Source organism: Eschrichtius robustus, chromosome 3, assembly GCF_028021215.1.
Source record: "Eschrichtius robustus isolate mEscRob2 chromosome 3, mEscRob2.pri, whole genome shotgun sequence".
NCBI classification, from domain to species: Eukaryota; Metazoa; Chordata; class Mammalia; order Artiodactyla; family Eschrichtiidae; genus Eschrichtius; species Eschrichtius robustus.
In genome coordinates this window covers 134173732-134201490 of record NC_090826.1, presented here as the reverse complement: position 1 = coordinate 134201490, position 27759 = coordinate 134173732, and the positions used below count along the sequence as shown (strand labels likewise).

Genomic DNA, 27759 nt, shown 5'->3' with positions numbered 1-27759 from the left:
AGCACTAATGGAAAGAAAATTTATATGGGTTTTTGTTGTTAATGTTGTTGTTATCTACCCTGCTCTACTCTTGATTGGGCTGGGATTGACTTGGCCCTTGCCCAAGGATATTCTTTTATTCCTTTTCCATTTGTTAAGGGTGCTTAGAAACTTTGTTTTTCTCAAATTTTCTTTCAGCTCTGTTCTGTTTACTGGATTCTCTAAAACTAAAAGCTCAACACTTCTTTGAGCTAGCTCTACTTTTTCTATCAATTATAGCATGCCCCAAATTATCTTTATATTGCTTATCATAGGTAACGTTTGTAACAGAAATGAAACTGAAGAGGCAGAGAGAAATTGCAATTAAAAGTTCGGGTCTCCTGCTTAACTGTATGCAGTACACTGGCTTTGTTCTTTGTTATTCATACCATCTATCTATATCTACATACAGAATATTTCCTTTAAATACTTCTGCAAAGTTAGTGCTGAGTAATAATACACACGTGCATTTATACCAGCACACGCTTATCCAATATACAAATACAGTTTTAGTGGGTAAAGAAGACAAGAATGGGACCACCTACATCTACAAAATAACTGGGGGCGTATTTGGATCTAGAGACCCCCATCACCTGCTCTGAGGAAGCACCTTATAAGGGGTGTGCGTGTGTGTGTGTGTGTGTGTGTGTGCCCTTCCCAAGGCATCTGGAAGATAATGCGAGAGGGAATATTTTGCATTGCAAAAACGGTTAAAAAAAAAAAAATGCTGTGCAGGTAGTTAATAGCCAGGAGTGTGCTCCTGCTGAGGGATGCAAAGGAGAAAGGCGGCAGCACCTGCAGCCTACTGGGGGCTGACCTGATTCCCTAGAATCTTCAGCTCCCTTCCTCCTTCCTCCGACGTCCTTCCTTCTCCTTTTCTCCACTCCCCACCTCCCCCCACCCCCCTTTTCCCTTCCCCAGATAAGCAGCTCCGGGAAACAAAGAGCGCGGGCTCTCCAGGCATCAACGCTTAAGCCCTGCACCAGGCAAGCGGCATCTCATTCCGGGGACCAGAGCTTTCCCGGCTCCACATCTCCTCCCCAACGTCCCCCGCCTCCCGCGCTCGCTCTCTCGCTCGCTCCCTCCCGCTCGCTGCCTCCCCCACCTTCGCGGCGCTGGGAGGAAGGCGGCCGGGGCTCAAGATGGCTTTAGCCGGGCTCTGCGCCCTGCTCGCCTGCTGCTGGGGGCCGGCGGCGGTGCTGGCCACGGCCGCGGGCGACGTGGATCCTTCCAAGGAGCTGGAGTGCAAGCTCAAGAGCATCACGGTGTCGGCGCTGCCTTTCCTGCGCGAGAACGACCTGAGTATCATGCACAGCCCCTCGGCCTCCGAGCCCAAGCTCCTCTTCTCGGTACGCAACGACTTCCCGGGAGAAATGGTCGTGGTGGACGACCTGGAGAACACGGAGCTGCCTTACTTCGTGCTGGGTGAGTCCCGGGGGAGGTCGAGGCGCTGGCCCGGCGCCCTCACCCCCCCACTCGGGCTCGCTCTCCACACCCACTCGCCGGCGACCTCCCCTCCCCCACTCCTACCTCCCTGGATCCGCCCCATTCCCAGACCATTTTCCATACCGACTTGCAGACTGGTTCCTCGGTGCACCTGACCTCTCCCCAAATCCGACCCGAAAGCTGGGCCTTCCACCTCCCCTCAGTCGCCCTGCCCCAGAGGAACAGGTTGCAGGAGTCTCTCTGAAACCTTTCCCAGCCTTGACCTCCCAGCTTTCATTCAGAAGCACGTTGACAGGGCACTTCTTGGCAGCTCCCAGCTCACCTCCCAGAAGCCCTTTTCCCACTCCCAGACCACATGCTCAGTTCTTTGCTTCGCACCCCTTGGGCCCCCATCCCCACCCACAGCATCCCCTGGGGGAGTTAGAAATAGGTCTCCAGTGCCCACCTAGCCAGGTATGTGCAGGCCAGATTGCACTAGCTGAATCTCCAGTATTCACTCACTGAGAGCTCTTTTTCTGTCACCAGGTTGCTGATACTCTCTGACCTTCTTTCAGAACAGAAGTTTCCTACACCCCTGGTGTCCATCCTGGCAAGTCCTACCTCCATGCTTACATGTAACAGACATCTCCTTACAGACACCTCCACATCTCCAATTCCTTGGATGAATAAATCATCCAACTGTAGTCTGTTAACACTGGCATCTTTGTTCTCCAGCTCCCTTAGATAGTTAGGCATTCCTGCACGAAGAATAGCCTCCATGGCCAAGAAGCTCTTCCTTCCTTTGTTTATTTATTTACATCTCTCTCTTGGTATCCCTATTTTAATTTCCTTAGGCCACAAAACTCCTTCAGATACTGGAACTTCTACATCTCTTCTAATTCACCCCTCTTTTTTCACTTCCAAGCTGCAAAGAGACTGTAGTCCTGCTCCAGCATCTTGCAAAGTACCACAGGTTCATGTGACTTTGTTGACCAAAATTTCCTTCACTTCTCCATGTGCAGATCCATCTCACCCTGCTGTGCACGCCCACCGTGCGATCCATTTCTTTAGTGCTGCTGTAAATCATTCTTATTTTGCCCAGGAGAGAATTAAAATATAACCACAAGTAAGTTTCTAGATCCAAGAAAAAAAAGTGAAAATGTCCAGGAAGCTGTTTCATCTATTGACTGCCCGACCAACTAAAGTTCACTTTGTAGGGACATGGCTTCCTGATGGCCGTATGTAGGTTAAAACCCCAAATGGAATGCTATTTCACATCCTCTTCATGCTCTTTCCTTATGAGACATAAAACATTAAGAAGTGGATGGGTAAACCCCCACTCTCCAGCCCCTATGGAAAAACAATTTCAAAAATTGCCTGGTCCTTTGAAAAGTTGGTTCACAGTTCCTGGAGTACAGCTCAGTAGACCCCATTAAGCCCAACCTACAGCCTTGATGGCATTATTTAGTTTTGCATTAAAAATGTACTAATAACACAATAAAAACTGGGGACTGGCTGGGAATGCTGACATTGTGGATACGCTCTTGATTTAAATGTGTAATTGCTGGGTTATTCGGTGGATGTAAATTTTGTGTTGAAGTCATGCTGATGTGCAAGTACAATCTGTTCATGGTCATGTGTAAGAATGAGTATAGGGAATTATATGTTTCTAAAGAGCCTATTTTGGGCTCTACATGCAGTGTTTACTGTGCATGAAGAGGGACATGTGTGGTGCATGAAAAAAAGAAGATTGGACTAACAGGTATTCAAAATTCCAGTTCCTTTTTTGCAGAATCCCAAAGCAGGGCCTAAAGCCATGATGTGGCTACTAGGATCCAATGTGCACAGCAAAAGCCCAGATGTTAAAGAATGGCTTTTCTGCACCTCTGTGCAAAGCTGCCCACTGCAGCACCCTGCTGGAGTTGCTATGGTAACCTCCTGCAACTTGGCATTTACACACAGGAGCAGACACACTCTCTCATTTCAGGGCCAGATGCATTTGCTCAATGCATTGATTGTCCCCTGTCCTCCCAGTTAATGGGGTATGTTCAGAACCAGAGATGTGCTGGTACCTTCCCTTTTGGCCCAGTATTCCCAGGGGGAGTAGGAGTGAATCTCAGCTTGGGTAGTGGGGCAAAGCTGGGCAGAAAGGGAAAGGAGTCCAAGTTCATGGAAGTCAAGGGTGGTTGCTTTTGAAGTTAACATTTTTTGTCCTGGATCCTGTCACTCGTGGCCAACAGTAAGGTCTGTAGTGACTGATTTAGAGGTTTCCCTACTCCTACCTCTGGAACCTGGTTTGCTTAATCCACCCGCTAGAGGAATTTGAATCAGTCAGTCCTGGGAATTTACTGAGCATTTACCTGCTTGACACTCTTAGGTGCTTTTAGGATACAGAAGTTAAAAAACAATAAAAGGCTTCTGCCCTCAGAGCTGTGAGTAATAACACCTGATTGTGTGGCAAGGTTGTCAAGGGCTGTAGGAATGTGGAGGAAGGAGATACTTGCATGGCAAGAGCAGACTCCATGGAAGATATGGGCTTGACTAGGGGCCTTGACCAAAATCAGATCCTTTTGTCTCCAGGATCAAGTCCTATACCTCAGTGAGGCAAACAAGTGACTATAGCCTTCTCCAGCCTCTTATCTCTACAAGCCTGCCATGGCTTTCAGGACTCTTTCAAGACTTTGCACATGCTCTTCCCTCTGCCTAGAATGGTCTTCCCCGCTCCTCCACTTGGCAGCCATTCATTCTTCCTTCTATACCCTGCACACATAGGCACCTCTCTATGAAGCCTTCCCTACCCCCACCAAAGTAGTTTGAGTTCATTCATCCCTCTTCGGTGCTCTTTGCATGGATTAAAAAAAATAAACACACACACACAAATGAACAAAATCAAAGATAGGTTAGATTTGGCTTGGCCTAGGAAGAGTGAAGCCATTTGAGGTCATGGAAAGGATGAGCCAAGGATGGTGGTAGGAATGAATGTGGGACTAGCATGCTTATGGCACAGTACAGAGATTAACCTGGTGGTCTAAGAGTACAGAGGACTCTGCCTGGCTCTGTAGGGTGGGACATGGCTCACCACTTAAAAGCCAAGCAGGGGACGGCTGACTTGACAGAGAAAGCACTGAAGCCTGACTTGCAGAGGCTATCTCAGCCTTCAAAATTGTTGTCAATTCTGCTTGTAGGATAACTCTGAGGGGCAGTGGAGGGGGTGGCATTATCTCCTGTTCTCTGAAGTAGGATTTGCAAATTCTGGTGAAAGGGCCATATGTAACTTTCAGATGTGTTTTGTTTGGCTACACATAGTTTTGAATTTCAATGTTCTTAGTCAAGTCATACCATCTCTAGATTGCCATACTTCCTATGAATGTTGATTGTACTATGGCTGAACCTCTTCTTTATGGTTCTTATCTGGTACCTCTTAGCCAGGTAATCTAAACCCCTGTTTTTTGTTTGTTTTTTTTAAAGTTATTCTCATACAATTTTTTATTAATTTTTATTTATTTATTTTTATTTTTAGCTGTGTTGGGTCTTCATTTCTGTGTGAGGGCTTTCTCTAGTTGAGGCAAGCGAGGGCCACTCTTCATCGCGGTGCGCGGGCCTCTCACCATCGAGGCCTCTCTTGTTGCGGAGCACAGGCTCCAGACGCGCAGGCTCAGTAATTGTGGCTCACGGGCCTAGTTGCTCCGCGGCATGTGGGATCTTCCCAGACCAGGGCTCGAACCCGTGTCCCCTGCATTGGCAGGCAGATTCTCAACCACTGCACCACCAGGGAAGCCCTAAACCCCTGTTTTCAGAAGTGTTGTAAAACTTTTTATAATATGGGAAAATAACTGCAATTCCTAACTCGAAATATTTAGATACATCGGCCTTATTACCCTCTCAGGAGAATATAAAATTTTGCTGAACTAGCCAATTAAAATTTCATACCTTAGCTAAAATTTTGTGTCTCATCTTTGAAAATAGTAGACTTTCCTGCTTTGGTGGCATATTTGATTTTGAGACAACTGGTTACCCTGAAGTATGCCTTCTGCACTGAAGTGTGGTTTTCTGTGCTGTGAACAGAACATATTTATCAGTCTCATTATTTTTTGAAGGAGATGCTCCTCTGTTTCAGACCCAGCTATTGAGCTTGTGTAAAACTTAGTGAAGAAAGCTATTTCTCCTGTGCCTTGGAGTTTAGCTTTAGCTGTCATTGATTGAAGAAGGTACACCTGAAGATAAATCAGTCAGCCTGCAGAGATATAGTGAGTTCCCCCATGCAAGGTGCTATTTAAGGTGTCTGGAGCAGGCCAGCGTGGTGGTTAAAAGAACAGGCTTTGAAGACAGATCTGGTGTCAACTCCAGACTTTCCACTTATTCCAACAGTGGAGAAAAGTTAGGCTGGAGAGGTTAAGTAACTTACTGAGGGTTACATAGTTGACGATTGATGGATCTGTAACTTGAACTCAGGTCAATATGACATTTAAGTCTTTCTCTTATTTGCTATTTCATAGGCTTAAAAGTTTTCAAAATCTGTTCTTTTTCATGGTTGAATAAAAGGAGCCCTGGCAATGGTTAGAATAGGGAAAACACACTCAGTTTGTATAAAGGAGTCCTTTTTGGTTTCTATGTAAATACCTTTTGAACATCCTTGTCCATCAAGCGATTTCTCACTTAAGCCTTAATACAGAAGAGGGTGAACTTCACAAGAAATATTTACCTAAGTAGGTATACTTACCTAAGCAGAATTGGGGAATTCTTACTTCATTCATAGTTTCCAGGTCTGGGTAGCCATGTTTTATGGCGTGTTATGGCACCCACAGCCATGATGAACAAAGTAGGGTATATGAGGATTAAGATAACATGTTCAGTGCTCTTCTGAGAAGGGCCCCACAGAAATGCAAACTGGGAAGCCCAGACAGCAGGTTCTGCTGTGAAATGGAGCCATCCGGAAGGCACTGTGGTTTCAGCTTCTTGACAAAGTCCACTGAAGTTTGTATTAGGGGATCTTATGCATAGAATTCACTGTCAGAGCCCAGTGGCACTGCTTAAATAGCAGTTACTGAGCTTTTTGATTGGCTTCAAATATAACATTAGACATAGTTTGCTACTTACCATTGAGCTTTGCCTAATAGGAAGCATCCTAGTTTTTTTTCCCACATATCCCTCCATCTCCCCATTCAAGAAGAAACTTTAAAATTGTTTCTTTTCCTTCCTTTTGCTCTTTGCTACAGTGAGCTGCCTAGGTTAACAGCAAACAAATTCATATAGAGTGGCAGCCCCATCCAAGACATGGGAGGGTGATTAGTAGCAACCTTAAGGTAGGGTCTTCAGCACTTATATAACTCATACTAGCAGAATGCACTAATTTATAGTATTGAGAGAGTTGTTATTTACTATTTCTCTACAGAACTGTAGATTTTACATCAAAAGAATTTTAAATGCAAGAGTGATGAATTTTACATTTCAAATGCTCTTCTAGATATACTGATATGGTTTGAATTCAAGTTTTTGAAGGAAAAGTAAAATAGAAGCTTAATTTCTTTATATATCTTTGGAGGCAAGATTGAGGTCTTGTTTTACAGTATATATATATATATATATATATATATATATACACACACACACACACACACATATATGTGTATATATATATATGTGTGTGTGTATATATATGTATTTTTTTCTTTCTTTGTTTCTTTTTAAGGAATGTAATTAAACCTAAAGTCTAGTAGTTTCTCAGATTAAGGCCAGTTTACGAACAGAACGTGGCACCTTTTCAGCAGGGATATGCCAAGACTTTCTTTCTTCACTTTTATACCAAGTTCAAATACATGCAAACAGATGTATTTTGCTCAAAAAAGGTCTATTTTGAGCAAGTTAATCTCCCAGGATAAGTTTAGGCCTATGGTGATTTTTAGCATACCACAATTTGGCATCTATCACCATTTTTTATTATAAATATGAAATAGTTAATAATTTATTTTTTAATCATATACACTTTAAATACTGAGAGAAACAAACAAAGTGCCTCTGTTGATCTCCTAGTTTCCAAGGAGCAAAATTTGGAAAACTTAACTTGTTGCTGATGGCAATCTAAACTGACATGATGACTTCTGTAAAACAATTTGATATTATATAGTAAAGTTGAAAATATACATGCTTTATCACCAAGCAATTCCATTTCTAAGTATTTATTATATAGGAATTCTTACATCTATACACAAGAATATTTGTAGCAGCATTGTTGGTAGTAGCAAAACCTGGAAGCAACCCAACACGTTAATAGGAGGCTAGAAGTATACAGGTGTTATAGTTACCCAATGGAGTATTATCCAGCCATGAAAATAAATGTTACAGCTACATATACCAACATGGGTAAACCTCACAAATATATCATAAGTGAAAATAAGCACCTAACTTAAAAATACAAATGATACAATTTCATTTATATAAAATTCAAAATAACAACATATTGTTTAAGGATACTTACCGATGTACAATTTGTATGAAAAACAAGGAAACAGAAAAACACAAAGGATGGGTGTTACCTCCTGTGAAAATGTAAGATGATGTGAAGGAGGAGGGAAAAAAGAGGGCTTCAAACATTCTGGCAGTTCTTGATTTTTGTTTTTCTTCCTTTTTTGAAAAAGTAAACTTAATTTTTATAACAGTTTTAGATTTAGAGAAAAATTGTGAAGATAGCACAGAGAGTTTCCATATACCCTGCACCCAGTTTCTCCTGTTAACATCTTACATTAGTATGATACATTTATTACACATAAAGAACCAATATTGACACGTTACTATTAACTGACGTCTATACTTTATTCAGATTTCCTTAGTTTTTACCTAGTATCCTCTTTCTGTCCCAAGATCCCACCGGGATCCTATGTTACATTTAGTCATCACATCTCCTTAGGCACCTCTTGACTGTGAGAGTTTCTCAGACTTGTTTTTGATGACCTTAACAGTTTTGAGGGGGTACTTGTCAGGTATTTTATAGAATGTCCCTCAGTTTGGATTCTTTTTTTCTTTCTTAATATCTTTATTGTAGTATAATTGCTTTACAATGTTGTGTTAGTTTCTGCTGTATAACAAAGTGAATCAGCTATACATAAACATATATCCTCATATCGCCTCCCTCTTGCGTCCCCCTCCCACCCTCCCATTCCCACCCCTCTAGGTGGTTGCAAAGCACTGAGCTGATCTCCCTGGGCTATGCAGCTGCTTCCCACTGGCTATCTATTTTATATTTGCTAGTGTATATATGTCAATGCTACTCTCTCACTTTGTCCCAGCTTACCCTTACCCCACCCCGTGTCCTCAAGTCCATTCTCTATGTCTGCATCATTTTTCCTGGCCTGCCCCTAGGTTCTTCAGAACCATTTTTTAGATTCCATATATATGTGTTAGCATACAGTACTTGTTTTTCTCTTTGTGACTTACTTCACTCTGTATGACAGACTCTAGGTCCATCCACCTCACTACAAATAACTCAATTTCGTCTCTTGTTATGACTGAGTAATATTCCATTTGTATATATGTGCCACATCTTCTTTACCCATTCATCTGTTGATTGACACTTAGGTTGCTTCCATGTCCTGGCTATTGTAAATAGAGCTGCAATGAACATTGTGGTACGTGACTCTTTTTGAATTATGGTTTTCTCAGGGTATATGCCCAGTAGTGAGATTGCTGGGTCATATGGTAATTCTATTTTTAGTTTTTTAAGGAACCTCCATACTGTCTTCCATAGTGGCTGTATCAATTTACATTCCCACCAACAGTGCAAAAGGGTTCCCTTTTCTCCACACCCTCTACAGCATTTATTGTTTGTAGATTTATTGATGATGGCCATTCTGACCTGTGTGAGGTGATACCTCGTTGTAGTTTTGATTTGCATTTCTCTAATGATTAGTGATGTTGAATATCCTTTCATGTGTTTGTTGGCAATCTGTATATCTTCTTTGGAGAAATGTCTATTTAGGTCTTCTGACCATTTTTGGATTGGGTTGTTTGTTTTATTGATATTGAGCTGCATGAGCTGCTTGTATATTTTGGAGATTAATCCTTTGTCAGTTGCTTCGTTTGCAAATATTTTCTCCCATTCTGAGGGGTGTCTTTTTGTTTTGTTTATGGTTTCCTTTGCTGTGCAAAAGCCTTTTAGTTTCATTAGGTCCCATTTGTTTATTTTTGTTTTTATTTCCATTTCTCTAGGTGGTGGGTCAAAAAGGATCTTGCTGTGATGTATGTCATAGAGTGTTGTGCCTATGTTTTCCTCTAAGAGTTTTATAGTGTCTGGCCTTACATTTAGGTCTTTAATCCATTTTGAGTTTATTTTTGTGTATGGTGTTAGGGAGTGTTCTAATGTCATTCTTTTACATGTAGCTGTCCAGTTTTCCCAGCACCACTTATTGAAGAGGCTGTCTTTTCTCCATTGTATACTCTTGCCTCCTTATCAAAATAAGCTGAACATATGTGCGTGGGTTTCTCTCTGGGCTTTCTATCCTGTTCCATTGATCTGTATTTCTGTTTTTGTGCCAGTACCATACTGTCTTGATTACTGTAGCTTTGTAGCATAGTCTGAAGTCAGGGATCCTGATTCCTCCAGCTCCATTTTTCTTTCTCAAGATTTCTTTAGCTATTTGGGGTCTTTTGTGTTTCTATACAAATTGTTAAAGTTTTTGTTCTAGTTCTGTAAAAAATGCCATTGGTATTTTGATAGAGATTGCATGGAATCTGTAGATTGCTTTGGGTAGTATAGTCATTTTCACAATGTTGATTCTTCCAATCCAAGAACATGGTATATCTCTCCATCTGTTTGTATCATCTTTGATTTCTTTCATCACTGTCTTATATTTGTCTGCATACAGGTCATTTGTCTCCTTAGGTTGGTTTATTCCTAGGTATTTTATTCTTTTGTTGCAATGGTAAATGGGAGTGTTTCCTTAATTTCTCTTTCAGATTTTTCATCATTAGTGTATAGGAATGCAAGAGATTTCTTTGCATTAATTTTGTATCCTGCTACTTTACCAAATTCATTGATTAGCTCTAGTAATTTTCTGGTAGCATCTTTAGGATTCCCTATGTATAGTGTCATGTCATCTGCAAACAGTGACAGCTTTCCTTCTTCTTTTCCAATTTGGATTCCTTTTTTTTTTTTTTAAAGATTTTTTTTTAATTAATTAATTAATTTATTTTTGGCTGTGTTGGGTCTTCGTTTCTGTGCGAGGGCTTTCTCTAGTTGTGGCAAGTGGGGGCCGCTCTTCATCGCGGTGCGGGGGCCTCTCACTATCGTGGCCTCTCTTGTTGCGGAGCACAGGCTCCAGACGCGCAGGCTCAGCAGTTGTGGCTCACGGGCCCAGCTGCTCCGTGGCATGTGGGATCTTCCCAGACCAGGGCTCGAACCTGTGTCCCCTGCATTGGCAGGCAGATTCTCAACCACTGCACCACCAGGGAAGCCCTGGATTCATTTGTTTCTTTTTCTTCTCTGATTGCTGTGGCTAAAACTTCCAAAACTCTGTTGAATAATAGTGGTGAGAGTGGGCAACCTTGTCTTGTTCCTGATCTTAGTGGAAATGGTTTCAGTTTTTCACCATTGAGAATGATGTTGGCTGTGGGTTTCTCATATATGGCCTTTATTATGTTGAGGTAGTTTCCCTCTTTGCCTACTTTCTGGAGAGTTTTTATCATAAATGGGTGTTGAATTTTGTCAGAAGCTTTTTCTACATCTACTGAGATTATCATATGGTTTTTCTCCTTCAGTTTGTTAACATGGTGTATCACATTGATTGATTTGTGTATATTGAAGAATCCTTACACTCCTGGGATAAACCCCACTTGGTGATGGTGTATGATCCTTTTAATGTGCTGTTGGATTCTGTTTGCTAGTAGTTTGGTGAGGATTTTTGCATCTATGTTCATCAGTGATATTGCCCTGTAGTTTTCTTTTTTTGTGACATCTTCATCTGGTTTTGGTATCAGGTTGATGGTGACCTCGTAGAATGAGTTTCGGAGTGTTTCTCCCCCTGCTATATTTTCGAAGAGTTTGAGAAGGATAGTTGTTAGCTCTTCTCTAAATGATGGAGTTCGCCTGTGAAGCCATCTGGTCCTGGGCTTTTGTTGTTGGAAGATTTTTAATCACAGTTTCAATTTCAGTGCTTGTGACTGGTCTTTTTATATTTTCTATTTCTTCCTGGTTCAGTCTCAGAAGGTTGTGCTTTTCTAAGCATTTGTCCATTGGTTCCAGGTTGTCCATTTTATTGGCATATAGTTGCTTGTAGTAATCTCTCATGATCCTTTGTATTTCTGCAGTGTCAGTTGTTACTTCTCCTTTTTCATTTCTAATTCTGTTGATTTTAATATTCTCCCTTTTTTTCTTGATGAATCTGGCTAATGGTTTATCAATTTTATTTATCTTCTAAAAGAACCAGCTTTTAGTTTTATTGACCTTTGCTATTGTTTTCTTCATTTCTTTTTCACTGACCTCTGATCTGATATTTATGCTTTCCTTCTGGTAACTTTGGGGATTTTTTTGTTCTTCTTTCTCTAATTGCTTTAGGTGTAAGCTTAGGTTGTTTATGTGAGATTTTCCTTGTTTCTTGAGGTAGGATTGTTTTGCTCTAAATTTCCCTCTTAGAACTGCTTTTGCTGCATCCCATAGGTTTTTGGCCAACGTGTTTCATTGCCATTTGTTTCTAGGTATTTTTTGATTTCGTCTTTGATTTCTTCAGTGACCTCTTGGTTATTTAGTAGCGTATTGTTTAGCCTCCTTTTGTTTGTATTTTTTACCGTTTTCTTCCTGTAATTAATATCTCATCTCATAGCGTTGTGGTCAGAAAAGGTACTTGATATGATTTCAATTTTCTTAAATATACGAAGGCTTGATTTGTGACCCAAGATATGATATATCTTGGAGAATGTTGCATGAGCAATGAGAAGAAAGTGTATTCTGTTGTTTTTGGATGGAATGTCCTATAAATATCAATTAAGTCCATCTTGTCTAATGTGTCATTTAAAGCTTGTGTTTCCTAATTTATTTTAATTTTGGTTGATCTGGCCATTGGTGAAAGTGGGGTGTTAAAGTCCCCTAATATTATTGTGTTACTGTCAATTTCCCCTTTTATGGCTGTTAGCATTTGCCTTTCATATTGAGGTGCTCCTCTGTTGGGTGTGTAAGTATTTACAATTGTTATATCTTCTTATTGGATTGCTCCCTTGATCATTATGAAGTCCTTCTTTGTCTCTTGTAATAGTCTTTATTTTAAAGTCTATTTTGTCTAGTATGAGAATTGCTACTCCAGCTCTCTTTTGATTTTCATTTGCATGGAATATCTTTTTTCCATAGCCTCACTTTCAGTCTGTATGTGTCCCTAGGTCTGAAGTGGGTTCCTTGTAGACAGCATGTATACGGGTCTTTTTTTGTGTCCATTCAGCCAGTGTATGACTTTTGGTTGGAGCATTTAATCCATTTACATTTAAGGTAATTATCAATATTTATGTTCCTATTGACCATTTTCTCAATTGTTTTGGGTTTGTTATTGTAGGTCTTTTCCTTCTCTTGTGTTTCCTGCCTAGAGAAGTTCCTTTAGCATTTGTTGTAAAGCTGGTTTTGTGGTGCTGAATTCTCTTAGTTTTTGGTTGTCTGTAAGGGTTTTAATTTCTCTGTCAAATCTGAATGAGATCCTTGCTGGGGAGAGTCATCTTGGTTGTAGGTTTTTCCCTTTCATCACTTTTAATATGTCCTGCCACTCCCTTCTGGCTTGCAGAGTTTCTGCTGAAAGATCAGCTGTTAACCTTATGGGGATTCCCTTGTATATTATCTGTTGCTTTTCCCTTGCTGCTTTTAGTATTTTTTCTTTGTTTTTAATTTTTGATAGTTTGATTAACATGTATCTTGGTATGTTTCTTCTTGGATTTATCCTGTATGGGACTCTCTGCACTTTCTGGAGTTGGTTGACTATTTCCTTTCCCATATTAGGGAAGTTTTCAACTATAATCTCTTCAAATATTTTCAGACCCTTTCTTTTTCACTTCTTCTTCTGGGACCCTTATAATTCGAATGTTGGTACGTTTAATGTTATCCCAGAGGTCTCTGAGACTGTTCTCAATTCTTTTTTCTTTATTCTGCTCTGTGGTAATTATTTCCACTATTTTATCTTCCAGGTCACTTATCTGTTCTTCTTCCTCAGTTATTCTGCTATTGATTCCTTCTAGAGAGTTTTTCATTTCATTTACTGTGTTGTTCATCATTGTTTGTTTGCTCTTTACTTCTTCTAGGTTCTTTTTTTTTTTTTTTTAATTTTTATTTATTATTTATTTATTATTTATTTTTTGCTGTGTTGGGTCTTCGTTTCTGTGCGAGGACTTTCTCTAGTTGCAGCAAGCGGGGGCCACTCTTCATTGCGATGCGCAGGCCTCTCACTATCGCGGCCTCTCTTGTTGCGGAGCACAGGCTCCAGACGCGCAGGCTCAGTAGCTGTGGCCCACGGGCCCAGCCGCTCCGCGGCATGTGGGATCTTCCCAGACCAGGGCTCGAACCCGTGTGCCCTGCATTGGCAGGCAGATTCTCAACCACTGCGCCACCAGGGAAGCCCTCTTCTAGGTTCTTGTTAAACGTTTCTTATATTTTCTCCATTCTAGTTCCATGACTTTGGAGCATCTTTACTATCATTACTCTGAATTCTTTTTCAGGTAGACTGCCTATTTCCTCTTCCTTTGTTTGGTCTGGTGGGTTTTTACCATGCTCCTTCATCTGCTGCATATTTCCCTGTCTTCTCATTTTGCTTATCTTACTGTGTTTGGGGTCTCCTTTTTGCAGGCTGCAGGTTTGTAGTTCCCATTGTTTTTGGTGTCTGCCCCCAGTGGGTAAGGTTGGTTCAGTGGGCTTTGTATGCTTCCTGGTCGAGTGGACTGGTGCCTGTGTTCTGATGGATGAAGCTGGATCTTGTCTTTCTGGTGGTCAAGAGTGTCTGGTGGTGTGTTTTGGGGTGTTTGTGAACTTAGTATGATTTTAGGCTGCATCTCTGCTAATGGGTGGGGTTGTGTTACTGTCTTGCTAGGTGTTTTGCATGAGGCATGCAGCACTGGAGCTTTTTGGCCGCTGGGTGGAGGTAGATCTTAACATCGAGACGGAGGTTTCTGGTAGAGGTCTCGCCGATTGATATTACATGGGGCCAGGAGGTCTTTGGTGGTCCAATGTCCTGAACTTGGCTCTCCCACCTCAGATGCTTAGGCCTGACATCAGGCCAGAGCACCAAGACCCTGTCAGCCATACATCTCAGAAGAAAGGGGTGAAAATAAGAAAGAAAAAAAATTAAAATTAAAATTAAAAAAATAATAAATAAAAAAATTTTAAATTATTAACATAAAAAAATAATAATACTTAAAAAAAAGAGCAACCAAACCATTAAACAAATCCACCAATGATAAGAAGCCCTAAAAACTAAACTAAGATAAACACAAAAATCCGAAACAAATCAGGCGCAGACGGCAAACCCCAAGTCTACAGTTGCTCCCAAGATCCACTGCCTCAATTTTGGGATGATATGTTGTCTATTCAGGTATTCCAAGACGCAGTGTACATCAAGTTGATTGTGGGGATTTAATCCGCTGTTCCTGAGGCTGCTGGGAGAAATTTCCCTTTCTCTTCTTTGTTCACACAGCTCCTGGGGTTCAGCTTTGGGTTTGGCCCCACCTCTGCGTGTGGGTCACCCTCTGGCATCTTTTCTCCAGTCAGACAAGAGGGGGTTCAAGCAGCGGCTGTTTAGGGGGCTCTTGTTCCCTCAGGCTGTGGGGAGGGAGGGGTACTGTAGTCATAACTGGAATGCGGGGTGAGCCTGTAGCGGCAGAGGCTGGCGTGACGTTGCAACAGCCTGAGGCATGCCATGTGTTCTCCCAGGGAAGTTGTCCCTGGATCATGGGCCCCTGGCAGTGGCGGGCTGCACAGGCTCCTGGAGGGGGGCAGGGGCGTTTGGATAGTGACTTATGCTTGCACACAGGATTCTTGGTGGCTGCAGCAGCGTTAGAGTTTCATGCCCATCTCTGGGGTCCATGCTGATAGCTGTGGCTCATGCCCGTCTCTGGAGCTTGTTTAGGCGGTGCTCTGCTTTCTGTGGGCAGACGGGGAAGGAATCCCCTCTCCTCACGCACCCCAAAACAATGGTCTGTTGCCACTTCGGCAGGTCCAGACTTTTTCCCGGACTCCCTCCCGGCTAGCTGTGGTGCACTAGCCCCCTTCAGGCTGTGTTCACGCAGCCAACCCCAGTCCTCTCCCTGGGATCTGACCTCCAAAGCCCGAGCCTCATCTCCCAGCCCCCACCTGCCCCAGTGGGTGAGCAGACAAGCGTCTCAGGCTGGTGAGTGCTGGTCAGCACCGATCCTCTGTGCGGGAATCTCTCCACTTTGCCCTCTGCACCCCTGTTGTTGCGCTCTCCTCCATGGCTCCGAAGCTTCCCCCTACCCCACCCCCCATCTCCACCAGTGAAGGGGCTTCCTAGTGAGTGGAAACTTTTCCTCCTTCACAGCTCCCTCCCAGAGGTGCAAGTCCCATCCCTATTCTTTTGTTTCTGTTTTTTCTTTTTTCTTTTTGTCCTACCCAGGTACATGGGGATTTTCTTGCCTTTTGGGAAGCCTGAGGTCTTCTGCCAGTGTTCAGTAGGTGTTCTGTAGGAGTTGTTCCACTTGTAGATGTATCTTTGATGTATTTGTGGAGAGGAAATTGATCTCCACGTCTTACTCCTTCGCCATCTTGAAGGTCTCCCTTCCACTCATTTTCTTAGATACTTAGTTACTTAGGTCAGCATCTTTACCCCCTCACCCCTCAGTGAAGTTGCTTCATGTATTTAAGATACAGTTAGTGTTTTGTCACTTTCTGCATTCCATCCTGGAATCACCCAACCTCCTAAATGTTTTCTTTTCTCTTAATTTGTAAACTTCAATGTTGGCTCTTTGTGCTCTAAAGTTCTATGGGTTTTTAACAAATATACACTGTCATATATCCACAATTATATTATCATACAAAATAGTTTTACTGCCCTACAAAATTCTTCACTCTTCACCTATTCAACCCTTTCTTCATTACTCCAAACTCTGGCAACCGCTGAGCTTTTACTCTCACTATTGTTTTTCCTCTTCCAGAATGTCATGTAGTTGGAATTACACAGTATGTGGCCTTTTCAGACTTGCCCCTTTCACTTAGCATTATGCATTTACGATTCATTCATATGTTTTTTTATGGCTTGTTAGCTCATTTGTTTTAGTGCTGAATAATATTATATGGTGTGGATGTACCACAGTTTGTTTATCCATTCACCTATTGAAAGACATATTGGTTGCTTCCAGTTTTTAACAATTAAGAATAATAGTGCTATAAATATTAGCATATGTCTTTTTTGTGTGCTGACGTTTTTGTTTTGTTTTGTTTTTGTAATCTCAGTGGAGAGGTTTGAGTTAATCATACACCGGAATCCAAAATATATTTTATCATAGGTCTGTGAAAGCCCTCCTTGTTCCAGTGGCTCACTTGTTTGTTTGTTTCTCTTTATCCTTACCTCCAATTTCCAGCTGCCCTTCCTCACAGGCCAACATTCTAATTTTTTCAATGTGTATCTTTTTTAAAACATGTTCTTGTGAAATGTGAATAGTTTTTTGTGTGCTCATGTTATTTTTACTTTAACTAAATGGTGATGTGATTTAATGACATTCTGATTCTTACTGTTTTCAGCCAGCACTCTATTTTAAAATCCACTCATGTTACTATGTGTGAATATAGCCCGACACTGTACTGTCCAATTAAATTTCTGCAGTAATGATAATGTTCTATATTTGCCTTATTCAATATGGTAGTCCCTAGCCACATGTGGCTCTTTCGCACTTGAAATTTAGCTAGTGCTGCTAAGGAACCAAATTTTTTCTTTAAGAAAAACTAAGTAATTAACGTTTAAATAACCTCGTGTGGCTAGCGGCTATGATGTTGAAAGTGCATATATAGAACGTTTCCACCATTGCAGAAAGAATGACTGGACAGAGAAGGTCTAGCATTCCATGATGGGCATCTTCCCCTTTTTACCAATCCATTCAGTGATGTATGCCTAGATTGCCTCCAGCTCCACATCCCTATAAATAATGCTGCAATAACCATTTTTATACATATTTCCTTAAGGATCATTGTGAAAGTTTCTCTGGGATATACAGCAGGAGTAGAATTGCTGGTACATAAAGATTATGTACCCTTAATTTGACTAAGTACCATCAGATTGTGCTCAGAATGGCTGCCCCAGTGTACACTCTCATCAGTAGTATTTGAGAGTTCCTATATCCCCATACTCCTATCAACACTTGGCATTGTCCAGTGTTCTCATTTTTGTCAATCCACTGCGTGTAAAGTGATATCTCATTGTGTGATTTCACTCTGCATTTTAAGTAGCACTTTAAAATACTAAGGCACTTATCCCCTTGATTGTAATATGAATTATAAAGAATTTTTTTTTCCTCAGATGGATGTATGTCTTTTGATTTCACCTATGTTTTTGTTTAGTTGGTTGGTTGGTTGGTTGGCTGGTTGGTTTTCCAGAAGCTTTTAGATTTTATGTATTTTAATTATTAATTATTTATTTTTGGCTTCTACACCTTAAGTCTTAGGGGAAGTTCTTCCTCACTTTAGAGAAGTTTTTCCTCACTTTAGGATTATGAAAGGATTTATTACTTTCTGTTCTCATACTCTAGTGGTTTCATTTGTTGCATTTAAATATTTGGTATATTTTGAACTTATTCTGGTATACCCTATGAGATATAACACCTTATCCAGATGTACTGTATGAAGTGCTAACTTTAGCTCCTCAGATAATTACTCAGATGTCTCAGTGTCATTTATTAAGTAGTTTGTGCCTTCCCCTCAGACTTGAGACATCACCTTTACCTTATAGTAAATTCTTTAATATATTTAAGTTTATCTGAACTTCTCTTCTATTACTACATATAGCTATTCATGTGCCTACCGTATTGTTTTAATTATTGAAGCTCTGTACTATGTTTCAGTATTTGGTAGGAGTAGTCACTTTTGCTACTATTCTTTTTCAGAATTCTCCAAAGCATTCTTCTCCTTTTTTTTTTAAATATAAACTTTCAAAGAAGCTTGTCTAGTTCTAAATAAATAAATATATATATATAAATACACACACACACATATATATGTATATATATAAAACATCAAGGAAAACAAACACTAGTAATTTTTTTGCTTGAAATCCCATTAAATTAACTGAGGGGGAATTAATTAAATCCTTATAATGTTGAGTTTTTCTATTTAAGAACTTAGTATGTCTGTATTTATTCAAGTCTTCTAGTCTGTCCTTTCATAGAGTTTTAAAGGCTTCTTGCCCCCTCATATAGTTCTTGCGCATCTCTTATTAGATTTCCTTCTAGGTATTTTATCATTTTGTGGTTTTGTAAAAGGAGTATTTTCTTTATATATATCCTCCACAATTATGTTTGTATATATGAAACCTATTGATGTTTGTGTTAATTTCAACCCCATCACCTTATTGAATCTCTAGCCATAGTAGTGTATCAGTTGCTTCTCCTCAATTTTTAGCTATAGGCATATCATATGCAAATACTGATAATTTTATATCCTTCCCTTAAGTTTTTTATCTCTAATTTCATTCTCACTGGTACTAATTCTGGTACTAATTCCAATATAAGGGCAAATAAGAATGTGAATTCACATTCGATAATGTGAATTCGTCTCTTTTCCTAACTTTAATGGCAAATAACACTGCTGTCTTACAATTATGATAATGGCTTTTGGGTTAAGGTAAATAAAAATTACCATGTTAAGAAAGAATTGAATGTTTTTTCCCTATCAAAAATGATTTTTAAAAAATTAAAAATATCTTTTGAGTATCTATAGAGATAATCATATAATTTTTCTCCTTAGATTTATTAAAAGGATAAATGGTATAAATAGACTTTCTAATAATGAACCAGCTTTACATTCCTGAAACAACTCGTACATGGTAAATGATAAATTATTCCTTTAATATGCTGTTGGATTCTGTTTGCTAATATTTTATTATGAATATTTTGCATCAATATTCCTAAGTGAGATTAGTCATAGATTTTCTTTTTTGTGTGTGTGTAATCTTTGTCAGAATTTGTCATCTATTTTACATTTGATGCATTTACATTTTTTAATTTTTTCAAAATAATTGTCAAGTTTTCCGTCTTTGTTTGCTCTAGCACAATTTAGATAGCACTGCAATTATCTGTAGAGTTTGTAATCTTAACCACTGTACCATACAGTATGGTGAGTGTAATGACTGAATGAAGAACTGATTACTTTGTTAGTAAATAATGAACAACTAACTAAGTCAGACAGAATAATAGGGAATTCCTTCCAAAGACAATGGTGTAAGTTGAGATTCAAAGGATAGTGGGATTTAGTCTGCTAAATTGGGGGTTCTGAGTTTGGAAAAGAAATTATGACCTCTAGCCTAAGGAAACAGGAAGTAGAAAATGTAAAAACCAAAATGGGTGAAAGGATGTGCAGTATAGATATATTTAAGTGTCATGCTTGGCACTTATGTCAAAGTTGGCAACCTTTGGTTGAAGGGGCATGAAGCTGAGTATGTAAACCGAAGAAACATCCAGTGAATTCTTTTACTCTTGCCAGTTCCTAGGTAGTTTTTATAATTCTAAGTAGTGAGGGGAATACTCACAGGGAATCCACCATACTATATAGCTCCATGAGGCATTGTTCCCATTGAAATCTATGTACACATAGCATCACCTAGAGTTGTGCAGTGAAAGTCTGTGTACTTTTAATGGCCTTGACTGATGACTTCAGATTGTCCTGTCCTCCCCTAGATATCTACTTTTCCCCCAAATATGAATTCTGAGAATTAAAATTCTCTCACTTATTTTTCCCCATCGTAATCTCATCCTGTGCCTTGGCCTTATTCTCCTTCCCATGTCCCTTCTCCTTTCCTTTCTAGCGTTCTCTGGATGGCTCTTTTCAGTCTAGCACTAATCAGAGATATAACCTGAAAGGGTGCAATGGCAAAGAGTGGCTACTTTATTGAAAAGTATCCTCTGGACACTTTCTCAGAATGTTCCCCAGCGTGTGGGAGGAGTGGCCATTTCCTATTGTCTTCACTGATGCTTCTATATCAGGTGTTCTTAGCCTTAGGACCATGTATGGACTCCAGAGTCTATTGTGTATAAACTTTATGTGTAAGTGCAATTTCTTGGAAAGTGAGTCTGTAGCTTAAATCAGATTTTAAAGGGGGTACTATAAGTAGGAAAGGGGTTAACCTTCTGGAACAAAGATACCTTAATAACATGACTTAAAGAAGAAAAGTTTACTCTCAGATGATGACAGTTCCAAGGTGAGTGGTTAAGTTTGGAAGGGCAGCTGCACTCCCTGCAGTTGTTCAGAAATCCAGAATCCTTTCATCTTGTTCTGCCAATCTCCAAGTCTTTATCCTGTTCCACACGTGAAAGCAGGCTCACCAGCATGTGTGTTTTAGCTCATACAAAGGAGAAGGGCAGAAGTCCTGGGTAACAATTTTCATAGTTTTTTCTTTTTAATTTAAGCAAAATGAAGCAAAAATTGTACATATCCTCTCTACTCCCATGTCATTGTTTACATGGGCCAAATCTTGGCAAATGATGCTGGGAAATACATCCTTAGCTGGGTGCCCATGTGCTCAAGTTAAATGAGAGAGAGAGACAGACAGAGGGAGAGAGAGAAGAAGAAGGAGGAGGAGGGGGAAGGGAAGGAGGAGGAGCAGGGGTGGGGAAGGAGGGCAAGGTAAGGCAAAGATTTGGGGGGACATTAGCAGTCTTTGTCACAGGGATCTCAAAAAAGTTAAGAACCACCCTTTTAGACCATACAATTCTACTCTCCTTTCAAGAAACACCTCCTTTTTGGAAGTACACATCTTCAGGTTCATCACCTTCTGCCCCTCCTAGTTGTCTCCATTTATCCGCTTCCAGGCCTTTCACTAATGAGCTTGGCACTGCCCCTCTGGTTTTGCTCTCTTTACCCAAGACCATATCATTAACCATGTAGACCTGGTTCAACATACCTATTCTTAAAGGACAAGATTGTAAATATTTTAGGCTTTTCAGGCCATGTCATCTCCATTGCAACTACTCAAATATATCTTTGCAGCAGAAAAGCAGCCATAGACAATATGTAAATAAGTGGATATGGCTGTGTTCCATTAAAACTTTATTTTTAAAAATAGGCAAGTGGCCCACAGACCACAGTTTGTCAACCCCTGATGTAGACAATGCATCCAATTTCCTACTTTATAATTCCTCGACTCCTATAACTCCATTGACCAACAAAACTACACTTTATTCACCCATAACTTTGGTCATAACTCCTCACCCCCAGAACTCTCCAACTCTGAAACTGGTCCTAGTCAGACCACAAATTCTTCTTTCCAGCTCTCATGCTCTCCCGTTCCCTTTGACTGATCTTTGGTCCTTTGAAATTCACCATTTCATTGATCTTTTTATTTCCCCTTTGTCTATTAGAATGTTTCTGGCATCTCCTCCTTTTCCTGAAGTACCTTTTCATCAGAATCCTCAATTTCATTGCTTCGTGTCATTATACAGCATCTACCAGTTGAATGTCCAAATGTAGATCAATTCCCCTAAATCCACATGCTTTACTTCTATCCACAGACTGAATGCTGAGATCTGTGTATAAGTATTCCCTGTTGCATGGATTTGAGGTACTATAAATATCTAGATTCTAATCTCAGTTTGGTCCTAAACATTGCTTATTAATTTTTATTGTCCTTGATAAACCTCTCTTTTCATTGCCCTCAGTGACCATTTCAAGCCTTTAATAAGACAATTAAGCTCCCAACTTAATATCTACATCTTTACACTTAGCATAAGACCTTGCCTCATAACTTTACCTAAAATACTGAGACTATCAAGCATACTTTCTATACACCCCAACTCTCAAATTTGTAGACCCACTTCCATACTCCTTCTTACCTTCTCATCTCCAACTTCCAGTATTTTTTGAGCAACTGCTAAGTACCAGTCATGATACTAGGCTCTCAGGATGCAATGAGAAATAAAAAAGACACAATCCTGTCTTTATAGAACCAAGAATTCTGTCTCTTCTGGGGCCTCACTGTATTTTTCATTCCTCTTCTGTAGAGCTTTACCTTTTTCTCCCTCTTTTTCCTAGATCTTTCCCACCAGCCTATCAATATATTCATGTTTCTCCTATCTTAAAAAAGTCATCCACTTACTTGTGTGCCCTCTTAGTGATTACCTTATCAGTCTCTCTCTGATCACAATGGCTTTTGGCTTCCTGTCTGCTTCATTGCATTGAAGTCACCATTGACCCCTTAATGTTAAATCCAAGGAATACTCTTCTATCCTTATCTTTATTTTATTATTTTTTTTTTTTCTGTGCCCAGGAGCCTCACAGGGTCCTGCCTGGTTTTTTTGTTTTTGTTTTTTTTTTAACTTCTAATTTTTAATTTAATTTAATTTATTTATTTATTTATGGCTGTGTTGGGTCTTCGTTTCTGTGCGAGGGCTTTCTCTAGTTGTGGCAAGTGGGGGCCGCTCTTCATCGCGGTGCGCGGGCCTCTCACTATCGCGGCCTCTCTTGTTGCGGAGCACAGGCTCCAGACGCGCAGGCTCAGTAATTGTGGCTCACGGGCCCAGCTGCTCCGCGGCATGTGGGATCTTCCCAGACCAGGGCTCGAACCCGTGTCCCCTGCATTGGCAGGCAGACTCTCAACCACTGCGCCACCAGGGAAGCCCTTCTATCCTTATCTTAATGGTCCACTGTTGCATTTGTCACTGCTGATCTTCACTGAAATCATCTCCTTCTTTTCTTGGATATTGTACAAACTCTTTAGAGGTAGGGAGGTATGTTATAAAACTGAAAGAAAGCCAGTGTGGCCAGGACATGAAAGTAGAAAGCGTTTTTCCAAAATCAGCTGGTGGCAACTTCAAAAGCCTTTCTATTTCCCAGCTTACAATACTGCAATGACTCCCAGAACCTGCTGGAGATGCTTGGGATTCTTAGCAAAGCATGAAAGGTACTCCATGATCTGGTTCCTCTATCTCTAGCACCATCTCTGATTAACATGTTATTAATTTGGAACTCTTCCATTGCAAGTAAGAGAAAACTTAACTCAAATTGACGTAAATGATAAAAAGGATCCATAGGCTCAGGTCAATGAAGGCGGTAACCTGGCTTCCCTCTTTTAGGACTCCAGCTGTGTGTCTCTGCAGTTCTCAAGGCTTTGGCTTCCTTGGTCAACTACATCCTTAGACTGGTAGTAAGAGAGCTGCAGCAGTTCCAGGTATCACATCCATATGGAAAAGTATGGAAAAGTGTCCAGAGGAAGAGTCAGGTTGCTTCTGAGAGTTCTCTCATAAGAGGAAGAAAGCTGTGCTCTCCCAGCAGTCTCCTGCAAGCCTCTCCTTGCAATTCTTGGCATGAGTTGACTTAGGCCTGCCCAGCCCTGGACCAATCTCTGTACCAAGAGGGATGCAATAACCGGTCAGCTTCAACAAATCAGGGCCCATTCCTGGAGCTGGGGTCAAACTCCCAGACTGCATGGGGAGAGGGAAGTTGAGGAGGAATCCTCAAAGTCACTTCAACAACTCCCTTCCACTTCCTGCTTCAGGAATGGTGACCTATCATTCTCTCTTTAAAATTTCCCCCTAATTTCTTTCAGTCTTTGGTATACATCTTTTTTAAAAAAAATTTTTAAGACATTTTATTTATTTAACATCCTTATTGGAGTATAATTGATTTACAATGTTGTGTTAGTTTCTGCTGTATAACAAAATGAATCAGCTATATGTATACATATATCCCCATATCCCCTCTCTCTTGCACCTCCCTCCCACCCTCCCTATCCCACCCACCTAGGTGGTTACAAAGCACCGAGCTGATCTCCCTGTGCTATGTGGCTGCTTCCCACTAGCTATCTATTTTATATTTGGTAGTGTATATATGTCCATGCCACTCTCTCACTTTGTCACAGCTTACCCTCCTCCCTCCCTGTGTCCTCAAGTCCATTCTCTATGTCTGCATCTTTATTCCTGTCCTGCCCATAGGTTCTTCAGAACAATTTTTTTTTTTTTTTTAGATTCCATATATATGTGTTAGCATACGGTATTTGTTTTTCTCTTTCTGACTTACTTCACTCTGTATAACAGACTCTAGGTCCAACCAACTCACCACAAATAGCTCAATTTCATTTCTTTTTATGGCTGAGTAATATTCCATTGTATATATGTGCCACATCTTCTTTATCCATTCATCTGTCGATGGACACTTAGGTTGCTTCCATGTCCTGGCTATTGTAAATAGTGCTGCAGTGAATATTGTGGTACATGACTCATTTTGAATTATGGTTTTGTCAGGGTATATGGCCAGTAGTGGGATTGCTGGGTCATACGGTAGTTCTATTTTTAATTTTTTAGGGAACCTCCATACTGTTGTCCATAATGGCTGTATCAATTTACATTCCCACCAACAGTGCCAGAGGGTCCCCTTTTCTCCACACCCTCTCCAGCAATTACTGTTTGTAGGTTTTTTGATAATGGTCCTTCTGACCGGTGTGAGGTGATACCTCATTGTAGTTTTGATTTGCATTTCTCTAGTGATTAGTGATGTTGAGCATCCATTCATGGGTTTGTTAGAAATCTGTATATCTTCTTTGGAGAAATGTCTATTTAGGTCTTCTGGCCATTTTTGGATTGGGCTGTTTGTTTTTTTGATATTGAGCTACATGAGCTGTTTGTATATTTTGGAAATTAATCCTTTGTCAGTTGCTTCGTTTGCAAATATTTTCTCCCGTTCTGAGAGGTGTCTTTTCGTCTTGCTTATGGTTTTCTTTGTTGTGCAAAAGCTTTTAAGTTTCATTAGGTCCCATTTGTTTATTTTTGTTTTTATTTCCATTTCTTTAGGAGGTGGGTAAAAAGGATCTTGCTGTGATGTATGTCATAGAGTGTTGTGCCTATGTCTTCCTCTAAGAGTTTTATAGTGTCTGGCCTTACACTTAGGTCTTTAATCCATTTTGAGTTTATTTTTGTGTATGCTGTTAGGAAGTGTTCTAATGTCATTCTTTTACATGTAGCTGTCCAGTTTTCCCAGCACCACTTATTGAAGAGGCTGTCTTTTCTCCATTGTGTATTCTTGCCCCCCTTCCCAAAGATAAGGTGACCATATGTGTGTGGGTTTCTCTCTGGGCTTTCTATCCTGTTCGATTGATCTATATTTCTGTTTTTGTGCCACTACCATACTGTCTTGATTACTGTAGCTTTGTAGTATAGTCTGAAGTCCAGCAGCCTGATTCCTCCAGCTCCGTTTTTCTTTCTCAAGATTGCTTTGGCTATTCGGGGTCTTTTGTGTTTCCATACAAATTGTGAAATTTTTTGCTCCAGTTCTGTGAAAAATGCCTTTAGTAGTTTGATAGGGATTGCATTGAATCTGTAGATTGTTTTGGGTAGTATAGTCATTTTCACAATGTTGATTCTTCCAGTCCGAGAACATGGTATATCTCTCCATCTGTCTGTATTATCTTTTAATTTCTTTCATCTGTGTCTTATAGTTTTCTGCATACAGGTCTTTTATCTCCTTAGGTAGGTTTATTCCTAGGTATTTTATTCTTTTTGTTGCAGTGGTAAATGGGAGTGTTTCCTTAATTTCTCTTTCAGATGTTTCATCATCAGTGTATAGGAATGCAAGAGATTTCTGTGCATGAATTTTGTATCCTGCTACTTTACCACATTCATTGATTAGCTCTAGTAGTTTTCTGGTAGCATCTTTAGGATTCTCTATGTATAGTATCATGTCATCTGCAAACAGTGACAGTTTTACTTCTTTTCCTATTTGGATTCCTTTTATTTCTTTTTCGTCTCTCATTGCTGTGGCTAAAACTTCCAGAACTCTGTTGAATAATAGTGGTGAGAGTGGGCAGCCTTCTCTTGTTCCTGATCTTAGTGGAAATGGTTTCAGTTTTTCACCACTAAGAACGTTGTTGGCTGTGGGTTTGCCATATATGACCTTTATTATGTTGAGGTAATTTCCCTCTATTTCTACTTTCTGGAGAGTTTGTATCATAAATGGGTGTTGAATTTTGTTGAAGCTTTTTCTGCATCTATTGAGATGATGATATGGTTTTTTTCCTTCAGTATGTTAATATGGTGTATCACATTGGTTGATTTGCATGTATTGAAGAATCCTTGAATTCCTGGGATAAACCCCACTTGATCATAGTGTATGATCCTTTTAATGTGCTGTTGGATTCTGTTTGCTAGTATTTTGATGAGGATTTTTGCATCTATGTTCATCAGTGATATTGGCCTGTAGTTTTCTTTTTTTGTGACATCTTTGTCTGGTTTTGGTATCAGGGTGATGGTGGCCTCGTAGAATGAGTTTGAGAGTGTTCCTCCCTCTGGTATATTTTGGAAGAGTTTGAGAAGGACAGGTGTTAGCTCTTCTCTAAATATTTGATAGAATTGACCTGTGAAGCCATCTGGTCCTGGGCTTTTGTTTGTTGGAAAATTTTTAATCACAGTTTCAATTTCAGTGCTTGTGATTGGTCTGTTTATATTTTCTATTTTTTCCGGGTTCAGTCTCGGAAGGTTGCGCTTTTCTAAGCATTTGTCCATTGCTTCCAGGTTGTTGCTTGAAGTAATCTCTCGTGATCCTTTGTATTTCTGCAGTGTCAGTTGTTACTTCTCATTTTTCATTTCTATTTCTGTTTATTTGAGTCGTCTCCCTTTGTTTCTTGATGAGTCTGGCTAATGGTTTTTCAATTTTGTTCATCTTCTCAAAGAACTACCTTTTAATTTTATTGATCTTTGCTATTGTTTCCTTCATTTCTTTTTCACTGATTTCTGATCTGATCTTTATGATTTCTTTTCTTCTGCTAACTTTGGGGTTTTTTTTTGGTTCTTCTTTCTCTAATTGCTTTAGGTGTAAGGTTACGTTGTTTATTTGAGATTTTTCTTGTTTCTTGAGGTAGGATTTTATTGCTATAATCTTCCCTCCTAGAACTGCTTTTGCTGCATCCCATAGGTTTTGGGTCATCGTGTTTTCATTGTCATTTGTTCCTAGGTATATTTTGATTTCCTTGTTGATTTCTTCAGTGATCTCTTGGTTATTTAGAGTGTACTGTTTAGCCTCCATGTGTTTATATTTTTTACAGTTTTTTTCCTGTTATTGATATCTAGTCTCATAGCGTTGTGGTTGGAAAAGATACTTGATACGATTTCAATTTTCTTAAATTTACCAAGGCTTGATTTGTGACCCAAGATATGATG

General features: G+C 40.1%; 1 protein-coding gene across 2 annotated transcripts in view; it reads left to right on the top strand.

Moving 5' to 3' along the window:
• The first annotated feature begins 1160 nt into the window (after positions 1-1160).
• The window catches only part of ASTN1 (astrotactin 1), a 327436-nt gene continuing 300837 nt past the window's right edge, over positions 1161-27759 (top strand). For both annotated transcript variants that reach the window (XM_068538391.1, XM_068538390.1), the window contains exon 1: positions 1161-1443. In XM_068538391.1, the coding sequence (XP_068394492.1) occupies positions 1161-1443 (283 nt within the window). The remainder of the gene's footprint in view (positions 1444-27759) is intronic.